This window comes from Trachinotus anak, unplaced genomic scaffold (genome assembly GCF_046630095.1).
Source record: "Trachinotus anak isolate AG129_WGS33_773 ecotype Australia unplaced genomic scaffold, CSIRO_AGI_Tana_v1 ptg000009l, whole genome shotgun sequence".
NCBI lineage: Eukaryota > Metazoa > Chordata > Actinopteri > Carangiformes > Carangidae > Trachinotus > Trachinotus anak.
This window is the reverse complement of record NW_027273860.1, coordinates 23,210,637-23,230,801: the sequence shown is the minus strand read 5'-3', so window position 1 is coordinate 23,230,801 and position 20,165 is coordinate 23,210,637. Positions and strand designations below refer to the sequence as shown.

Genomic DNA, 20,165 nt, shown 5'->3' with positions numbered 1-20,165 from the left:
TGAAGGACCGCAGCCTCCTACCAGAGGGGAGTGTCTCAAAGAGTTTGTGTCCAGGGTGGGAGGAGTCAGCTACAATCTTCCCTGCACGCCTCAGGGTCCTTGAGGCGTACAGGTCCTGGAGGGATGGTAGATTGCAGCCAATCACCTTCTCAGCAGAGTGGATGATATGCTGCAGTCTGCTTTTGTCCTTCTCAGTGGCAGCAGCGTACCAGATGGTGATGGAGGAGGTGAGGATGGACTCGATGATGGAGGTGTAAAAGTTCATCATCATAGTCCTTGGCAGGTTGAACTTCTTCAACTGCCTCAAGGAATACATCCTCTGCTGGTTTCTTGATGAGGGAGCTGATGTTCAGCTCCCACTTGAGATCCTGTGTGATGGTGGTTCCCAAGAAGCGGAAATGCTTCACGGTGGCCACGGGGGAGTCGCACAGGGTGATGGGGGTGGGTGGGGCTAGGCTCTTCCTGAAGTCCACTATCATCTCCACTGTCTTCAGAGCGTTAAGCTCTAGGTTGTTCTGCCTGCACCAGGTCACCAGACGCTCAGTCTCCCACCTGTAGGCAGACTCATCGCCATCAGAGATGAGTCCAATGAGAGTGGTGTCGTCTGCAAACTTCAGGAGCTTGACAGACTGATGGCTGGAGGTGCAGGTGTTGGTGTACAGGGAGAAGAGCAGAGGAGAAAGAACGCAGCCTTGCGGGGATCCAGTGCTGATGGTCTGGGAGTCAGACACGTGCTTTCCTAGCTTCACGTGCTGCCTCCTGTCAGACAGGAAGTCGGTGATCCACCTGCAGGTGGAGTCAGGCACACTCAGCTGGGAGAGCTTGTCCTGCAGCAGAGCCGGGATGATGGTGTTGAAGGCAGAGCTGAAGTCCACAAACAGGATCCTGGCATAGGTCCCTGAGGAGTCCAGGTGCTGGAGGATGAAATGGAGAGCCACGTTGACGGCGTCGTCTACAGACCTGTTGGCTCTGTAGGCGAACTGCAGGGGGTCCAGGAGTGGGTCAGTGATGGATTTGAGGTGGGACAGGACAAGGCGCTCAAATGATTTCATGACCACAGAGGTCAGGGCAATGGGTCTGTAGTCACTTAGTCCTGTGGGCCTTGGTTTTTTGGGGACAGGGATGATGGTGGAGGATTTGAAGCAGGCTGGCACGTGGCAGGTCTCCAGTGAGGTGTTGAAGATGTCCGTGAACACCGGAGACAGCTGATCAGCACAGTGCTTCAGGGATGATGGAGAGACAGAGTCAGGACCGGCTGCTTTGTGGGGGTTCTGCTTCTTAAAAAGCCTGCTGACATCTCTCTCCAGGATAGAGAGAGACGTTCCTTTGGTAGGGGAGAAGGAGGGGGGTTCTGATGTGGCTAGTTGTGGAGGTGCCAGGGCCCCTGCTGAAGTGGGGGAGGAGAAGCTGGTGGTCCGGAGGTGGTGGCTGGACTCGCGGGGGTTGGCTGCATTAAAAGAGTGAAAAAGTCACTCTTTTCAGTAAAGTGCCTGTGCTGACTGATGTGGAACAACTCACCACCCTCCATCATCTCCATAACTATCAGAAGCCGCGCTCTTGGGCTAGACTCATGTGGGAACTGGACACTATGGGCATAAACCTCCAGGATTTGCACTATGTTTGGGTGGTGTGTAAAACCTGTGTACATGGTAGTTTTCAATGTAAATTGTGAACTACTTGAAAGTATAACTACAGTCCACGGTTGTCCACTGCTGTGAGACATCATCAGCTGTGAATGAGAAGAAAAAGAGATGTCATCTTATTTAGCTTTTGTTCCGGGTGTTTCCTTTGACTTTGTCTGATTTAGTTCCACATTTTACAGGTTTTGTTCGCTTAGAAGGTTTGTCTTTGTTGGAAAGTACAAAATGTGAGGTTTAGTTTGATGTATGACGTCAATAATTCAGATTTTTCCAGCATGAAATATTAGACTGTTTTTGATCACTTACCCACACAAGGTCCCGCTGCAGCACTGACTGCACTTCATTGGCTTTACCAAACACAGTGTGATGTCAGAGAAAGGGGCAGGGCTTGTTGTAACTTGTTGATGGTGAGTGAAATGCAGCACATGGGCCAAATGGAGGAGGATTTTCTCTTCTCTCTGCAAAGCGGCTGCTAAGCAAGACGCGTATGTAACGCATATTTAATCCAAGATGTTCGAAGCTTTCATTTGATGTGCAGCATTCTTGGCTTGAAGCAGGTAAGGAGTAAATAAAACGAGGCAAGTAAATAGTTCTCTGTAAATAGTTCAGTGTTCAGTGTTTTTATTTAGATTTTGTTTTCATTACATTCATAAAAGGTTGGATCTAAGGTTTATTTTGATATGTCATTCAACTAAATCAGACAATGCTGGACTGAAAGAAGTGGCTATATTTAAAGGCATGATTTGACCTCTGACCCAGGCCCTGTTTTCCTTGTGTTTCAGGTCCATACTGGAACCCTGCTGCCTGCCACAACCCTGGCCCTTTTTTCTGTCAGAGCACCAAACAGCCAAAGATGAATTTGTCTGAGCTGAGTCAGAACCTACCTCTTAGTCAGGACTCCCTCACTGGGGACTGTCAACTCCCCCCTACCTCCACCCTTTATTAAATTGTGGTAAGTTTCCATTTATTTTTATTTTACTTTGTAAATTGTTTTTTATTCTGAATATATAGTATGTTTGTGTGTTTTATTTGTTTTGATTTGACTGATTCTATGTTATTGTCTGTGCAACACTGAGAGCAACCTGCCATTTCCCACATAATCTGACATCGCAAAAACATAACCTGAGTTCCTGTGTCAACTACCAGACAAAATACTCCATGTGTTTGCGGTGTAGTATGAAGCACAAATGTCAGTGAAGTTCTGAAAGACAGCTGTCTGTAACCCACTGTCACAGCCTGAGGCACACAGAGCATGAGCAGGCAGCCTTTAACCCAAACAAAAGATGTGGCTGCAGCCATATTAGCATGTGTGTGGTGAGTGTTTTCTTTTCGCTCTAAGGTGCACACACTACGTGCGGAAAATAGGTGAGACACCGAACTTAATCTAGAAGTTTGTTTGATGTGCAGCATTCTTGGATTGAAGCAGGTAAGCAGTCAATAAAACAAGCTGGGTAAATAGTTGTATGTAAATAGTTCAGTGTTTTTATTTAGATTTTTTCATTACATTCATAGAAGGTTGGATCTAAAGTTTATTTTGATATGTCACTCAACTAAATCAGACAATGCTAGACTGAAAGAAGTGGCTAACTTTAAAGGCATGATTTGACCTCTGACCCTGCTGTGAAATATACCTGATATTGACAATATTAAAAGTGTTCTTCTAAACGTTGTGTCTGTGCTAATTTGGCTATCTATCGATCTATCTATCTCCAGTTGTACCTAGTGGGCATCACAGGAAAAAAACATCTGCTCACCTACAGAGGGAGGCTGAGCGAGGCTGGAGCAACATGGCCGCTCCCCTAAAAAAAAATAAATAAAAAGCCTAACCCTGGAGGCAGTAACCCTCCCGACGACCAAACTTTCTAATCCTAACCCAGAAATCACCAAGAGACTTGGAGCAGAGAGGACAAGATTAGCCCCAAATGACAAACAGCGCTATCTGGACGAGGCGGAGTGGGACAAGATGCAGTATGCCCAGGAGCTGAAGGAATATCAGCAGACTGAGGCCACACTGACCCAACCCTTTACACACTGACTTAGCTGTTTCCTCCACCAACCTCACTACCTCCACCCCCTCCACCACCTCCACCAAGCTTGGTAAGAATTATGCAGGAGACATTTGTACTTAATATGAAACATGTTGAAACTTGTTTTTTCATTTACCACTGATGATAAAGATAATAGATAAAGGTAAAAATAAAATACTTTATCACTCTATGTTCTCACTGACAGGTCACAATGTCAGATGAGAGCGGGGGCAGTGGGGACCACAGTCCTGTAAGTCCACCTTAAATTAATTCCCTCATCTGTGTTGTCTCACCTGAGTTTGTTTGTATTCTGTGAAACCTGTCCCTATCGACCTCCATCACCTCCACCATCTCGTTAAGTGGAGAGGAGGAACAGGAGGAAAATTATAAATATTATCTAAAAAGCCATATTTGTCCTGTTTCATTTCGTACATCCTGGCTGTTAAGAAAGAATCTGAATTAGACATCAGCTCACATAGTTGAGACTGGGAGATAAATCCTCCTCCATTCGGCCCATGTGGTACATTTTACTCACTATCAACAAGTTACAACAAGCCCCGCCCCTTTCTATGACATCACACCCAGGTATAAAGCTGTTACAGTGCTGGTTTTTGTTACTATATACAAGTGTAGTTTTTCATGTTGCTCTTGTTAACATCTGGTGTCTAAAGGATAAAAATGCCAGAACAAAAAAAAAAAAAAAAAAAAAAATTTAATAAATGCCTGAAACTGAGCTGGTGTTGAAAAAAGATTTTAATAAAACCAATTACATTTAAAATAATTCAATCAAAAACAATTAAACAAAGTAGCAAACTTTAATTAAATTAAATTAAATGAACTATTTACAACTATTTATATTAAATTTATTAAATATTAATAAATTTAATATATTTTTTAAAAACATCAAAATTGTAAATCCCATTTAAGGTTTGTCTCCTTACTGCTTCTGTCATGTGCTGACCTCACATTGGCTTCCCAGTAAAACCACCCTCCAGGGTTTTGTTAACACCCAAGAAGACGGCCACACCTGTGATGATGTGGATGAAGTGCTCGATCTCCTGAGCGATGGGGGTTTTGCCAGTCTCCAGGCCAGAAGTCAGAGTAGCAATACGACCCATGACTGCGGTCTCCTGTGCAGATAACGATGCCACGCGCTGTGTCTGGTTTGGAAAAGAAAAGAGATACAATGTTATTAAATATCATTTATGGCAACAAAATCTGTCTATTTATTTAAGATAAAACTACTATTAACTGTAACATTTTAGCCAAGAGAAAAGTATAAGTTTAAAGTTTGTAACTCTGCTCAGTTTGGTGGGTTTAAATCAAGCCACTGTTAATAAGAGAATGTAATGTTATCGCCATAGTGACCTGCTCTGAGGTTCTGACTGGCCTGTCAGGAAGGAGTTATCCACCTATTAAGAAACAGAAAAAAAAAAAAAACCCAACATGTTGCATGCAAAAAGAAGCAAGAATGTGAATGTTTCTGCTCATGGCTGCAAGGTACACATAAGTTGGTTTCTTTTGTGCAAATGCATATTTACCTGAGGCACCATGTTCTTAAAGGACTCCATGATTTTGGAGCTCTTGGCCTCTTGGTAGTAGGAGAAGCAACCAGTGATGATGACGACAGCTGTGAGCACTGCATGTCAGGCCCATTGTTGTGCGTCACTGTAGAGATGCAGGGTTAATTCACTCTTCTTTCTGCTTGTCCTCCGCACCTTCGCCGTATTTCGGTATGATATACCGAATGATATACCCTTGTAGCTAACTTTGAGCACCGTCTGCTTTTGAATCAGTTTCTCCTCCTGGTTCGGTCCGGGTCTGACCCATGTCGTCTCCGGACCATTCGACAAATCCTCTCCAGATCAGGACGGGCTTTTCTCAACTGGAGAGAGTCGATTGTTTCCAGTATCCACTCTCGGTACTTATTGGGCTCAGACATCTTCTAACAGTCTTCTAATTGGAGGACAGCCTTTCCACTGGTACAGAGTACGTTGCGCTACGTCAACTGGAAGTGGTCGAACTATATCACCTTTGAAGGGAAAGTCATATCAACATGGGACCAAGACAGACATGTTCAATGACCCCGAAAATGGGTAGATGGGACTTGGTTGCGTGGCTCTACGATGCTTCTTTCGGGATATATCGGTCAAAATGTCCGCCATTCAAAGTGAATAGGGCAAAATGGGTGAGTGAAAATGTGGACCTGCCCTTGCACTGCAGAACCCCGCACCACTACTACAGACGCTTCTAACACACACTTTGTGACAAGTGTGTTAATCCTAGTGCAATGAGGTCATCCTCGGACACACATGCTCTCTTACTCAGGTTTCCTGTTGTCAGAAGTTGCTAAAGGCCCCCAACATCAAAATGAAATATTAAGCCCCTTCGGCAGGTCTTTCTTCCTGGGGCCCCTGGGGCCAGAACCGGCACCCAAAGGGGCCCCAAATCCCCAAAAACCTACTTGAGTCCTCTCTTTAGGGCCCCTAATAAGATCCCTAAAGTCCCCATTCTAAAATTCAAACTGAAGGTCCCCAGACTTTGAAAAATTCACCCAGAGGATTAGGGTTAGGGGACAAGAGCTTATTCAAAAGCAGCACTGGCAACAGGTGTAAAAGATGTCATTTCATATTTTTATTTCTCCTTATAACTTATAACTCTGATTAAAGGGGAAGGAAGGTGCACGGTCCTTCCACCCATAGGACAAACAGCCCCCAGCACCAAAATGAAATATTAAGCCCCTTTGCTTGGTCTTTCATCACAGAACTGACCACTCTTTCTCAGAGCATTCAGGAAACTCTCATCCTCAAAGATTAAATAACCGTTTGGAATCATCTTGGTGAATTTTGATGGTATGCCTAATAGAGAATAATGCAAATCCAGGGAAGTACCACTGCTGAGAGTAGAACAGGAACCAAAGGTAGGCAAAGCAGACTGAGATCACAGTGGAACTAAGTCTTCTTCACCCAAGGAGAGGGATTGGAAGTCGTCAGAAGAAATGCCAGTCGACAACACGGGTGTGATCAGTTAGGAGAGGGGGATCAGCCGCACGGAGAAACTCTCAGGCTTGAACCGGCTGTAATCACGCCTAACCATTTTCTGTTAACATTTGAGTTTTCAGTCATGGCCTACACAGCATCTGGGAAAAAAATCCATTACAGCAGGTGTCTCTCTGACAATACCATTAGCAAATTTAAAGAAAGAATCCCATCAGTACTTAGCCCACTGCCATGTATCAATGCAGTAGGGAACAGCTCTCTTAACTTCACATCCACACAGGTTGATGATCTTGTTGACAGGACTGTAGCCTCACTGCGTGCAACTCTAGATACTGTGGCCCCTCTGAGGAAGAAGGTGGTGAGTCAGAGAAGGCTAGCTCCATGGTACAACTCAGAAACACGAGCTTTAAAGCAAAATTCAAGGAAACTAGAAAGAAGGTGGTGTTCTACCAACCTGGAAGAATCTCTAAAGGCTTGGAAAGACAGCCTATTGGCGTATAAAAAAAGCCTCCGTAAAGCCAGAACATCCTATTATTCATCATTGATAGAAGAAAACAAGAACAATCCCAGGTTTCTGTTCAGCACTGTAGCCAGGCTGACAGACAGCCACAGCTCTGTTGATCCATCCATACCTTTAGCCCTCAGTTGTAATGACTTTATGAGCTTCTTTACAAATAAAATTGTCTCTGTTAGAGAAAAAATTCACCATCTCCTCCCCACAGCTGGCTCAGATGTACTGTCCAGTTCAACAGCCTCAGAGTCCACTGTAACTGGCTTATATTTTGACTGTTTCTCTCCTGTACATCTCCCTGAGCTCACTTCAACAGTTTCTTCATCTAAACCATCAACTTGTCTTCTAGACCCCGTTCCAGCAAGGAGTTTTTCCTTTAATCGACACCTCTATATCAAATCTGATTAACTTATCTTTATCAGTATTTGTTTTTTTATGAAATCATGAACATTTCTAGCTCTTGTAAACAAACTAAACGTGCCGTGGCTCGTCTTGACCACTCACCTGTTAGGACAGAACGGTGGAGCTGGGCAAACCATCGTCGAGCTTTGCGTCGTTTTATTTTGAAGGAACACTTACTGTGGCAGAGGAAGTCCGAACGACGCCGCCATATCTAAAGTCACTTGACCGCGCCTGTCAGATCCTGCTACAATCTGCAGACTATAGCGATTTCTGACAAGAGGACACATGACAAAGCACCGCCGCCAAACGCCACACTACCAACTCATCCCAGTCCACTCAAAGTGGCCTGAAATGTGCTCCCAAAGCCATTCTGCTGACACTTTTTTTTTTCTCTGACTTCTTTCATTGAGCATGAAATCCCCCTAAACGATCAACATTTGCATCAGGTGTCGGCAGCAGTCCGCTGGAGGTGCGCCGACCTCCCCAGAAACCAAGTTTCACACCTCCGCCCTGCTCCACAGAAGCTACAGCTGTTCTGACCAATCACAGGCCTAGTATGCTAATGAGAGTCAAACTGCTGAGAGTCCTTTGCCATATTCACCCATATACCTACCTCTGTCTGACCCCAGCCCTAGCCCTAGAGAGCAACGCCCCCCTGTGGCCGTCCCCAGGCGCTGATCTTAACCCTAGCCACTCATATTAGGTCATATTTGTTGTAATTTATTTCTACATTTTTCCCTTGTCCTTCTCTATCTTGAAGAGGTTTTTTTTTCTTTCCATAACAAAAAAAACTCATTGGATGATGTTTTTTCTTCAGATTTCATGTATTAGAAAATATATCAGGGCTTTACATACATTTCATTAGGGAGGATTTCACAACAGAAGTGACATATAAAGCAGTTGCCAGTGCCGATACATCAAAAATATATTGGCCTTATTTTTCTTCTAGCACACACGTTTCAATAAATCATTTTGTTCATTGCTGTGGACACACGATAGCTGCACAACCTCCAAATTGATTTGGGATCATGAAAATCACAATAAATGAGAATTAAACATTTAATTGGCACATAAAGAGTTTTAAAAAAAAGGCATGGAATACATTTTATAATCCAATAAAAAACAGCAACATGCAATACATACAATATACAACATACAACATTAAAACCTCAAAACCATTGACCTCAAGCAAATACTTGCTTTCAGGGAACCTTGCCTTCAGCTAACATTAGAGCTGGGCTTAAATTGACTGTATTTCAATTTCATGGGCTGTTTTGAGGCTAAAATGAGTGCTTTTTACTGATCTGTAACTGCAGGTTGAATGATTGCTGTTTTTTCCCAAGGTGGATGCAATGATTTGTTTTGTCTAACAGATGGAGACACGGGGCCACTAATCACAAGAGTTACCATCTCTTCAACTCTGTACAGTAACCCTGTCAGTCTAGACAACACATCAGCCCCACTGAACACATTGCCTTTTCATACAAGCCTACACAACACATGAGTGGCACAGTTACTTGCTGTGTGTTTTGCATGCATTTCTTGCACTTGATGCATGTATATTGTGTTTTTCTATCCATCTTGGGCCAACACGCTCAGCAGCGCTTCTTTTTGTTGCTGCTGGCCACAACCTAGAATAATGAAAAGATGAAAAGATGAGGAATTTTACCAACATATCTCTCTCTCTCTCTCTCTCACAGACAAACACACACACACACAAAACAATTAAAAACAAATTTAAAAACAATGAATCATATCATTTTTCTTTTGATAAAAAACAAAAACGGGTCCCTCACACCGCTGAGCCAGGACTCCTTTCAACAGCTGTGGGAGAGTGTATTAGACAGGCTCAAATAAACCTGGAGTTGACCTTTGACCTCTCCAATTGTATGGGGTATTTTATTATTTCTATTTTTATTTCTTTTGACCTCCCCAGAAACCAAGTTTCACACCTCCGCCCTGCTCCACATAAGCTACAGCTGTTCTGACCAATCACAGGCCTAGTATGCTAATGAGAGTCAAACTGCTGAGAGTCCTTTGCCATATTCACCCATATACCTAACCCTAACCCTAACCCTGCTGAGAGTCCTTTGCCATATTCACCCATATACCTACCTCTGTCTGACCCCAGCCCTAGCCCTAGAGAGCAACGCCCCCCTGTGGCCGTCCCCAGGCGCTGATCTTAACCCTAGCCACTCATATTAGGTCATATTTGTTGTAATTTATTTCTACATTTTTCCCTTGTCCTTCTCTATCTTGAAGAGGTTTTTTTTTCTTTCCATAACAAAAAAAAAACTCATTGGATGATGTTTTTTTTTCAGATTTCATGTATTAGAAAATATATCAGGGCTTTACATACATTTCATTAGGGAGGATTTCACAACAGAAGTGACATATAAAGCAGTTGCCAGTGCCGATACATCAAAAATATATTGGCCTTATTTTTCTTCTAGCACACAGGTTTCAATAAATCATTTTGTTCATTGCTGTGGACACACGATAGCTGCACAACCTCCAAATTGATTTGGGATCATGAAAATCACAATAAATGAGAATTAAACATTTAATTGGCACATAAAGAGTTTTAAAAAAAAGGCATGGAATACATTTTATAATCCAATAAAAAACAGCAACATGCAATACATACAATATACAACATACAACATTAAAACCTCAAAACCATTGACCTCAAGCAAATACTTGCTTTCAGGGAACCTTGCCTTCAGCTAACATTAGAGCTGGGCTTAAATTGACTGTATTTCAATTTCATGGGCTGTTTTGAGGCTAAAATGAGTGCTTTTTACTGATCTGTAACTGCAGGTTGAATGATTGCTGTTTTTTCCCAAGGTGGATGCAATGATTTGTTTTGTCCAACAGATGGAGACACGGGGCCACTAATCACAAGAGTTACCATCTCTTCAACTCTGTACAGTAACCCTGTCAGTCTAGACAACACATCAGCCCCACTGAACACATTGCCTTTTCATACAAGCCTACACAACACATGAGTGGCACAGTTACTTGCTGTGTGTTTTGCATGCATTTCTTGCACTTGATGCATGTATATTGTGTTTTTCTATCCATCTTGGGCCAACACGCTCAGCAGCGCTTCTTTTTGTTGCTGCTGGCCACAACCTAGAATAATGAAAAGATGAAAAGATGAGGAATTTTACCAACATATCTCTCTCTCTCTCTCTCTCACAGACAAACACACACACACAAACACTCACTCACTCTCTGTCTCTTTCTCTCTCACACACACACACACACACACACACACACACACACACAAAACAATTAAAAACAAATTTAAAAACAATGAATCATATCATTTTTCTTTTGATAAAAAACGAAAACGGGTCCCTCACACCGCTGAGCCAGGACTCCTTTCAACAGCTGTGGGAGAGTGTATTAGACAGGCTCAAATAAACCTGGAGTTGACCTTTGACCTCTCCAATTGTATGGGGTATTTTATTATTTCTATTTTTATTTCTTTTGACCATCACATGGCGTCTTTCCTAAACATAACCCGAGAGGAGAGAGTGCCTAATGCCAACCAATTGTGTTATTCATATTTTTATTTCTTTTAAACCTCACTCTTTCCTCATCTCAAGCAGAAATGGCCTACTCTTAACCTCATTTGATTTGTTTTTTTATGAAATCATGAACATTTCTAGCTCTTGTAAACAAACTAAACGTGCCGTGGCTCGTCTTGACCACTCACCTGTTAGGACAGAACGGTGGAGCTGGGCAAACCATCGTCGAGCTTTGCGTCGTTTTATTTTGAAGGAACACTTCCTGTGGCAGAGGAAGTCCCAACGACGCCGCCATATCTAAAGTCACTTGACCGCGCCTGTCAGATCCTGCTACAATCTGCAGACTATAGCGATTTCTGACAACAGGACACATGACAAAGCACCGCCGCCAAACGCCACACTACCAACTCATCCCAGTCCACTCAAAGTGGCCTGAAATGTGCTCCCAAAGCCATTCTGCTGACACTTTTTTTTTTCTCTGACTTCTTTCATTGAGCATGAAATCCCCCTAAACGATCAACATTTGCATCAGGTGTCGGCAGCAGTCCGCTGGAGGTGCGCCGACCTCCCCAGAAACCAAGTTTCACACCTCCGCCCTGCTCCACAGAAGCTACAGCTGTTCTGACCAATCACAGGCCTAGTATGCTAATGAGAGTCAAACTGCTGAGAGTCCTTTGCCATATTCACCCATATACCTACCTCTGTCTGACCCTAGCCCTAGAGAGCAACGCCCCCCTGTGGCCGTCCCCAGGCGCTGATCTTAACCCTAGCCACTCATATTAGGTCATATTTGTGGTAATTTATTTCTACATTTTTCCCTTGTCCTTCTCTATCTTGAAGAGGTTTTTTTTTCTTCACATAACAAAAAAAAAAAAAACTCATTGGATTGATGTTTTTTTTTTCAGATTTCATGTATTAGAAAATATAGCAGGACACTTCGCTCTCTAAATGCAGGTCTACTTGTGGTTCCCAGAGTTTGTAAGAGTAGAATGGGGGGCAGAGCCTTCAGCTATCAGGCTCCTCTCCTGTGGAACCAGCTCCCAGTGTGGGTTCAGGAGGCAGACCCCCTCTCTGCCTTTAAGACCAGGCTTAAAACTGTCCTTTCTCTTTCTCTCTCTCTCTCTCTCTCTCTCTCTCTCTCTCTCTCGATGACTTCATGCCATTAACTTTGTATTTTTCTTCTCTCCCGTAGTTTGTGCTTCTCCTCTCTCTCCCTCTCTCTGTCCTCATTCTGCAGGTCTCTCTGCCTCGGGAGCAGCAGGATCCAGATCCACCACTACTCATCTTTACTATTAACCACTGTTACCTGTCATTATTATTGATAACACCATGACCTACACAGCTGTTCCTGGTCTTTCTCTCTCTCTCTTTTCTGCTTTCGGCCATTGCAGAATATTCCACTTCTTTGCTTTAAAAAACTCCTGGGTTGCTTTTGCAGTATGTTTTGGATCATTGTCCATCTGTACTGTGAAGTGCCGTCCAATCAACTTTGCTGCATTTGGCTGAATCTGAGTAGAAAGTATATCCCTATACACTTCAGAATTCATCCGGCTGCTTCTGTCTTTTGTCACATCATCAATAAACACAAGTGACCCAGTGCCATTGGAAGCCATGCATGCCCATGCCATCACACTGCCTCCACCATGTTTTACAGAAGATGTGGTGTGCTTTGGATCATGAGCTGTTCCAATTCTTCTCCAGACTTTCTTCTTCCCATCATTCTGGTACAGGTTGATCTTAGTCTCATCTGTCCAAAGAATGCTGTTGTTCCAGAACTGGGCTGGCTTCTTCAGGTGTTTTTTGGCAAAGTCAATTCTGGCCTTTCTATTTTTGAGGCTGATTAATGATTTGCACCTTGTGGTGAATCCTTTGTATTTACTCTCATGAAGTCTTCTCTTTATGGTAGACTCAGATACTGATACACCTACTTCCTGGAGAGTGTTCTTCACTTGAGTGGATGTTGTGAAGGGGTTTTTCTTCACCATGGAAAGGATTCTGTGATCATCCACCACTGTTGCCTTCCATGGACGTCCAGGCCTTTTTGAGTTCCCAAGCTCACCAGTGCACTCTTTTTTTCTCAGAATGTACCAAACTGTTGATTTGGCCACTCATAACATTTCTGCTATCTCTCTGATGGATTTCTTCTTTTTTTTCAGCCTCAGGATGGTCTGTTTCACCTCCATTGAGAGCTCTTTTGACCACATGTTGTGTGTTCACAGCAACAGCTTCCAAATGGAAACACCACACCTGGAATCAACTCCAGACCTTTTAACTGCTTAATTGATGACAGGTTATTTTTTTTTTGCAGCCTTCTGAGTCAATTGTCCAATTACTTTTGGTCCCTTGAAAAAGAGGCAGCTACGTATTAAAGAGCTGTAATTCCTTGCTCCAATTTGGATGTGAATACTCTCAAATTACAGCTGAGAGTCTGCACTTTAAGCCCATATAGATTATGTAATTGTATCCTGAATATGTTTTCATAAACAGCTAAAATTACAAAACTTGTGTCACTGTCCAAATATTTCTGGGCCTAACTGTATATTGGGTTTTCACGGTCAGTATTTTAGGTTTTGGTGTTGTTATATCGTATGTATTGTATATTGTTGTTTTTATTGTATTATAAAATTTATTCCATGCCCTTTTTAACTCTTTATATGCCAATTAAATATTTAATTCTCATTTATTGTGATTTTAATGTTTTAATTTTTTTTAACCCTTTTCAATACAAATGAATTCCTGTAATGATAGTGGGTGTTAACAGAAGGTGCACCCCTGTTCATGTTCTTTCTTTGTTTTGCCTTAAAGTGCGGTCTCAGTAAAGTTCACCTGCTTTCTTCAATCCTGAAAAATGGCTTCCCAGAAGTAAATTGAGATGCATTTTTATTTCCATTTCTTTCCTCTTTCCTTACACAGCAGCAGCAGCTCCCTTTAACCCAGAAGAACACATGGGAGGACAAATAAATGATTTCTAACAAAAAATACTTACCCAGGAACTGTGGATTAGGACCACTCTGTTCTGCTGCCCTCTGACTTTTGCATTCTTCGTCGTTTCCAACATGTCTTCCTGATTTACCTTTGCCCGTATTTACTTCTGAACTGGGACCATGGCTTATTTTAATACTGATCCTCACTATGATCAAGAATGAAAGACAGAATTTCAAAGAACAACATAAATCTGTCAATCAAACATCAGCTCACATAGTTGAGACTGGATTTTACTCACTATCAACATGTGTGAACAAACAGGTGACAGACAACAACTGCATCCTCTCTCAGGTGAGATTAAAATGGTCCTTTACCAGAACAAATAATATAATAATAAATGACTGAGACTGAGCTGGTGTTGAATTTTTTTTATTTTATTTAAGAACATTTAATTAAAAAAAAAAACACAAGAATGAATAAATGAATGAATTTGAACTGTTTACAACATAAAATCAGACAAATCTAATAAAACAAAAGGAAAAATACAGGTGTGTGGTCCACTGACCTCAAAAAAAGAACATAATGTGTATAAAAAATGAACAAAATGAAACTTACCACTCTGAACTATATACAAAAAACACACAAACATACTGAGAGGTATGTCCAGACTCAGCAGGGTTGCAGTATTGACCTGAAACACAAAGAAAACAGGGCCTGGGTTAGGGTCAGAGGTCAGATCATGCCTTTAGGAAGACGTTTCACCTCTCATCCAAGAGCTTCATCAGTTCTTTCTTGCACCTGACCAGGCTGGGACTGGTCCAGTTCCTTTCGATTTAAAACTCCTTTGAGATACTATGACCTGGACAAATGAGAATATTCACAGGCTATATTTTGAGTTGTTTTGTTCTGGCATTTTAATCTTTTAAACACCAGAGGTTAACAAGAGCAACATGAAAAATATCTACACTTGCTCCTAGTACCAATAACAAGCACTATAACAGCTTTATACCAGGGTGTGATGTCATAGAAAGGGGCGGGGCTTGTTGTAACTTGTTGATAGTGAGTAAAATGCACCACATGGGCTGAATGGAGGAGGATATTCTCCAAGTCTCGAATATGTGAGCTGATGTTTGATTGACAGATTTATGTTGTTCTTTGAAACTCGGTCTTCCATTCTTGATCATGGTGAGGATCAGTATTAAAATAAGTCATGGCCCCAGTTCAGAAGTAAATCAGATTCTTTCTAAACAGCCAGGATGTATGAAATGAAACAGGACAAATATGGCTTTTTAAATAAAATAAAATATTAATAATTATTTTCCTCCTGTTCCTCCTCTCCATGTAACAAGATGGTGGAGGTGATGGAGGTTGATAAGGAGGTGGAGGTGATAAAGGAGGTGGAGCGGGTCGGGGGACGTCCTCACTGTCCTGTAAAATGGTACAATACAAAGCTGACATGGGAAAACCACAGTGTAGAAACACAGGTTTCACAGAATACAAACAAACTCAGGTGAGACAACACAGATGAGTGAATTAATTTAAGGTGGACTTACAGGTGGTCCCCACTGCCCCCGATCTCATCTCTCATCTGCCTGGGGGGCTGTCATCTGACATTGTGACCTGTCAGTGAGAACAAGAAGTAAAGACAACAGCTGATAAATGGATCAGATGGTTCTTGTCTTTGTTAGAAATCATTTAGTTATCCTTCATGGTGTTCATGGCCAAGCAGAGTTCTCAGTGACAGCTGTAACTTGACCATTACCTAAGTTACACCAGTCACTAAGCACTTCACTTACTGTCACACCCTGACATGTGCCGCAGCAGCAGCAGCAGCAGCAGCAGGAGCAGCAGCAGCAGCAGCAGCAGCAGCAGCAGCAGCAGCAGCAGCAGCAGCAGCAGCAGCAGCAGCCTTTAACCCAGAAGAAAGTATAATTACAGTCCATGGTTGTCCACTGCTGTGAGACATCATTAGCTGTAAATGAGAAGAAAAAGAGATGTCATCTTATTTAGCTTTTGTTCCGGGTGTTTCCTTTGACTTTGTCTGATTTTGTTACAGATTTTACAGGTTTTGTTAGCTTTGAAGGTTTGTGTTTGTTGGAAAGTACAAAATGTGAGGGTTAATTTGATGTATGATGTCAATAATTCTGATTTTTCCAGCACAATATACGAGACTGTTTTTGATCACTTACAAAAGGTCCCGCTGCAGCACTGACTACACTTCATTGGGTTTACCAAACACAGTGTGATGTCAGAGAAAGGGGCGGGGCTTGTTGTAACTTGTTGATAGTGAGTGAAATGCAGCACATGGGCTGAATGGAGGAGGATTTTCTCTTTTCTCTGCAAAGCGGCTGCGACGCAAGGCGCGTATGTAACGTGTATTTAATCCAAGATGTTCGAAGCTTTCATTTGATGTGCAGCATTCTTTACTTAAAGCAGGTAAGGAGTAAATAAAACAAGGTAAGTAAACAGTTCTCTGTTCAGTGTTCAGTGTTTTTATTTAGATTTTGTTTTCATTACATTCATAGAAGGTTGGATCTAAGGTTTATTTTGATATTTCACTCAACTAAATCAGACAATGCTGGACTGAAAGAAGAGGCTAAATTTAAAGGCATGATTTGACCTCTGACCCGTCCCTGTTTTCCTTGTGTTTCAGGTCCATACTGGAACCCTGCTGCCTGCCACAACCCTGGCCCTTTTTTCTGTCAAACAGCCAAAGATGAATTTGTCTGAGCTGAGTCAGAACCTACCTCTTAGTCAGGACTCCCTCACTGGGGACTGTCACCTCCCCCCTACCTCCACCCTTTATTAAATTGTGGTGAGTTTGTGTGTTTTTAAGTTTAATTTCATTCATTTTTGTGTGTGTGTTTACTAGCTGCACCAGGGCGGTGCTAGCAGTAGCTAACAGTAAAACAATACACAACAATGCAATAAAACTAAAGACAATGCCATTATGGTCTAAAGTAAACATTATTGTGTCTCGGACATAGACTGTAAAAACAGGTCGTATCTACCGTTTTTAATTGCTGGTTTGTGCACTGCCCAGCAGGCATATCAAGTGACGAAAATCAAACACATCTTTAGTATTGCAGGTGCATGCCGGGTCCGGCTAATACGGTAAATGTTGAATTGTCCTGCGTGGATCCTCCAGCGGTGACTTGGGAGTTTATTGAGGAGTGTTTCACCGTCAGTGAGGGTGTGAGTGGACAGTCTCATTCAGCTCTAAATGTTCAACATGTTGAGGAGCGCAGCAGGACAGAGGCTGAGTGGACGCTGACATCAACATGACTCTAACTCTAACCTGGAGCACACTGTGGAGGACTTTGCAGTGCATGAGGCACAAAATGACGTCCAGACAGGTGAGAACAATAAAACTGTTACTCTCCCTCCCGAGGGACGTCAACAATCACTGCGTTGCCTAGCAACATGTTGATTTGCGTGCATGTGCCATAACAAAGTCCTTCTAGGTTTTGTTATGTCAGTGGTTATACCAGGAGTGTAAAAATGCTGCGTTACCCATGCCCACACTCAAACTGTCCGTGTACTTTTAAAACATGGAATGCTTTGCACATGCATTTAAGTAGAATCCACCCTAAACGAAACTCTCAGGAGCCGCTGGAATTGTCAACATTCAGTTGTCATTTGTGCTCTTGTCACAATCTTCCGACAGAGGAGGATTATTTTGTACACATTGGCACTCATCTGAGGAGTAATGAAACTGTGACTTGTATGTTTTGGGGTTGCAGTTTTCAAACAAATATATATGGAACATTTCACTCACACAAGAACAGGAAACACAACCCACACACATTGAAAGATTTCAAGCCAGGTGTCATTACAAGTACTGAAGTTTCACAAGAATCCTCTGATAATCCTGAGGAAGATTCATGTGACCACAATAACTCGGCAGTTGAAGCAGACAGTGCATGTTCAGGTAGTGACGTGCATGTAACTAAGAACTTGTCCAAAGTAATTGAGCAAAATGTTGCTGCAGCACTGCTCAAGTTAGAGCATTTTGCACACGTGCCAGGCACAAAGATGAACGAGTTCTTAGAAGAACTGCACTACTTGTTAAGTTCAGCAACATTGCCCCTCTCCATGAACATTCTTGAAGGTGTTTTTCAGAAACCTAGTCCCACAACGGATAAGTCTGTGATAACAGAAGTAGCCACAGCTCTCTGTGCATCTAACACTATCTGTAGTGCAACAATGCACTTTTAAGCACAAAATAAAAAAAAGTTTCCATTGTGCAGTCAACAGTTAGGATTGCTTAAAAATGCATGTTCTATCAACCTAGCCAGCAAAAAATGGGCAACTGGACTGTGTTATAAAAGAAGAAACGTTTACTGCAGGAATCACTCATGAACAGCATCCTATATCATGGTAGGGAAAAGCATTCTGGGTAGAAAACCACACAGCATTGTGGGTAATGTAGTATTGAACTTGTATTTTTTTTATTGAATAATCAAATCAAACAGATTACATCCAACTAGGCAACTATCCAGATTCAAACAATATTCAAATGATAACTTTAAAGTGCTTAAACTCGAACAATAAACATTAAGTTGCAAAAGTGTATATTGAAAACAAATGGCTTTTAATGTTGTGACCTCCTCATCCACTCTGCTGTCTGGTTGAGATAGTGTTTCTGAAAAGTTTTTTGTTGTTTTACATATTCTCTAGTCTGCAGACTGACAGCATTGATGTGAGACGAGAATGCATCCTCAAAGTACATGTGTCTACTTGAACGAAGATCCAGAGAAGCTGGTGAGGGAATACTTGGTATGTTAATTTACCGTATCTACCTACCTATCTTCACTAAGGGGATGATCAAAGTTGGAATAGATGGGGGTTCCTCTTGGTACCAATTGGCTTTAAACTTCAGAAAAGATAAGGCCTTAAAACATTGTGAAATGAACCTACTTGCCTACTGCATTGCATAAAGACACCAGGTATGTACACTACAGGCCAAAAGTTTGGAAGCAAGATCAAATTTGTAGAAAAAAGATCATAGTTTCATTGGTATACTTTGCAACAAAATAAACATGATTATTATATAAAGAGTCACTTATCAGAATACATTTTTACTGTAGGTATTTGGGTTTTTCTTGCTTAGACTTTGCTTTCTTCAAGGTAACCTCCTCTGGCTTTAACAACAGCATGGCATATACGAGGCATTCGTTCCACAAGTTTTTTAAGGTATGTGACAGGAATTGTTTTCCAAGCTTTCTTAAGTTCATCAGTGAGAGACTGCTGATTCGTGGGACGCACTTTTCTGACTGATCGATCCAATTTGTCCCACACAAGCTCAATTGGAGAGAGGTCTGGAGACTGAGGGGGCCAAACCATCTTTCGAAGAACACCTTCCTCTTCTTTTTTGTCTAGGTTACCCCGACAGAGCTTGGAATAATGCTTAGGGTCATTATCTTGCTGCAAAACAAACTTTTGCGCACAAGTCTTAGTCCAGATGGAACTGCATGATACTGGAGGATGGAGTGGTACTGTTCCTTCTTGACGATATCCTTTACCTCAAACAAATCTCCTACTCTATCACCTGCAAAACATCCCCATAGTAGTGTTTTTTTGCCTTCAGACCAGCCTTTCTCAAATGTCTTTTCACATTCATCAGAGATATGGGTTTTGACCTTGTCATGTTGATTTCCTTCCTCATTTGTGGTGCTGTTTTTTGCCGATCTCTCTTACTGGCAATGATATGTTTATCCTCTGCTTTTGTAGTAACCCGCTTTCTTTCAGACCTTTTTCTATCATCATAACTTCCAGTTTCCTTTAGTCTCTTCAGGGTGTAGTGAACTCCTTTGTTGGACACCATTAGGCATTTTGCAGTTTCTCTTTCAGTGTATCCTTCTTTCCCTTAATGTACAAATCTGTACTCTTGTTTCTTTACTCAGCTGTTTCTTTCTAGCCATTTCTGTGGTAGTTTGTCAGAGATATGAACACAGTTGAGATTTATTGGGATTTTTGTATGCAAACCCTCAAAAGCCAAAGAGCTAAAGTGAATAATGCAAACTTTCTTTTCTTTTGTTAACATTTATTCAGTAATGGTCTGGTAACATCAATGTATCCCTAAAGGTAAATTGAGGAAAATGGTGCATATCAATGAAAGCATA

General features: G+C 42.0%; 1 protein-coding gene and 2 long non-coding RNA genes across 5 annotated transcripts in view; 1 reads left to right on the top strand and 2 right to left on the bottom strand.

Moving 5' to 3' along the window:
* LOC139625688 (uncharacterized) overlaps positions 1-2,080 on the bottom strand; it is a 13,527-nt gene extending 11,447 nt beyond the window's left edge. Inside the window, exons 1-2 of one of the 2 annotated variants that reach the window (XM_071485885.1) lie at positions 1,947-2,072; positions 1,694-1,729 (exon numbers count right to left, since the gene is read on the bottom strand). In XM_071485885.1, coding sequence (XP_071341986.1) covers positions 1,694-1,726 — 33 coding nt within the window. In that variant the 5' untranslated portion in view covers positions 1,727-1,729; positions 1,947-2,072. Of the gene's footprint in view, positions 1-1,693 lie in introns of both variants that reach the window. The other variant, XM_071485888.1, reaches the window with a different exon arrangement.
* Positions 1-20,165, top strand: part of LOC139625690 (uncharacterized) — a 24,026-nt gene extending 3,861 nt beyond the window's left edge. For both annotated transcript variants that reach the window (XR_011691975.1, XR_011691976.1), the window contains exons 3-5: positions 18,728-18,819; positions 19,171-19,236; positions 19,345-20,165. This is a non-coding gene — a long non-coding RNA (uncharacterized lncRNA). The remainder of the gene's footprint in view (positions 1-18,727; positions 18,820-19,170; positions 19,237-19,344) is intronic.
* On the bottom strand, positions 15,339-15,921 carry LOC139625691 (uncharacterized). The gene is made up of 2 exons (XR_011691978.1): positions 15,594-15,921; positions 15,339-15,468 (listed from the first exon to the last, which is right to left on the bottom strand). It is a non-coding gene; the product is annotated as an uncharacterized lncRNA (long non-coding RNA).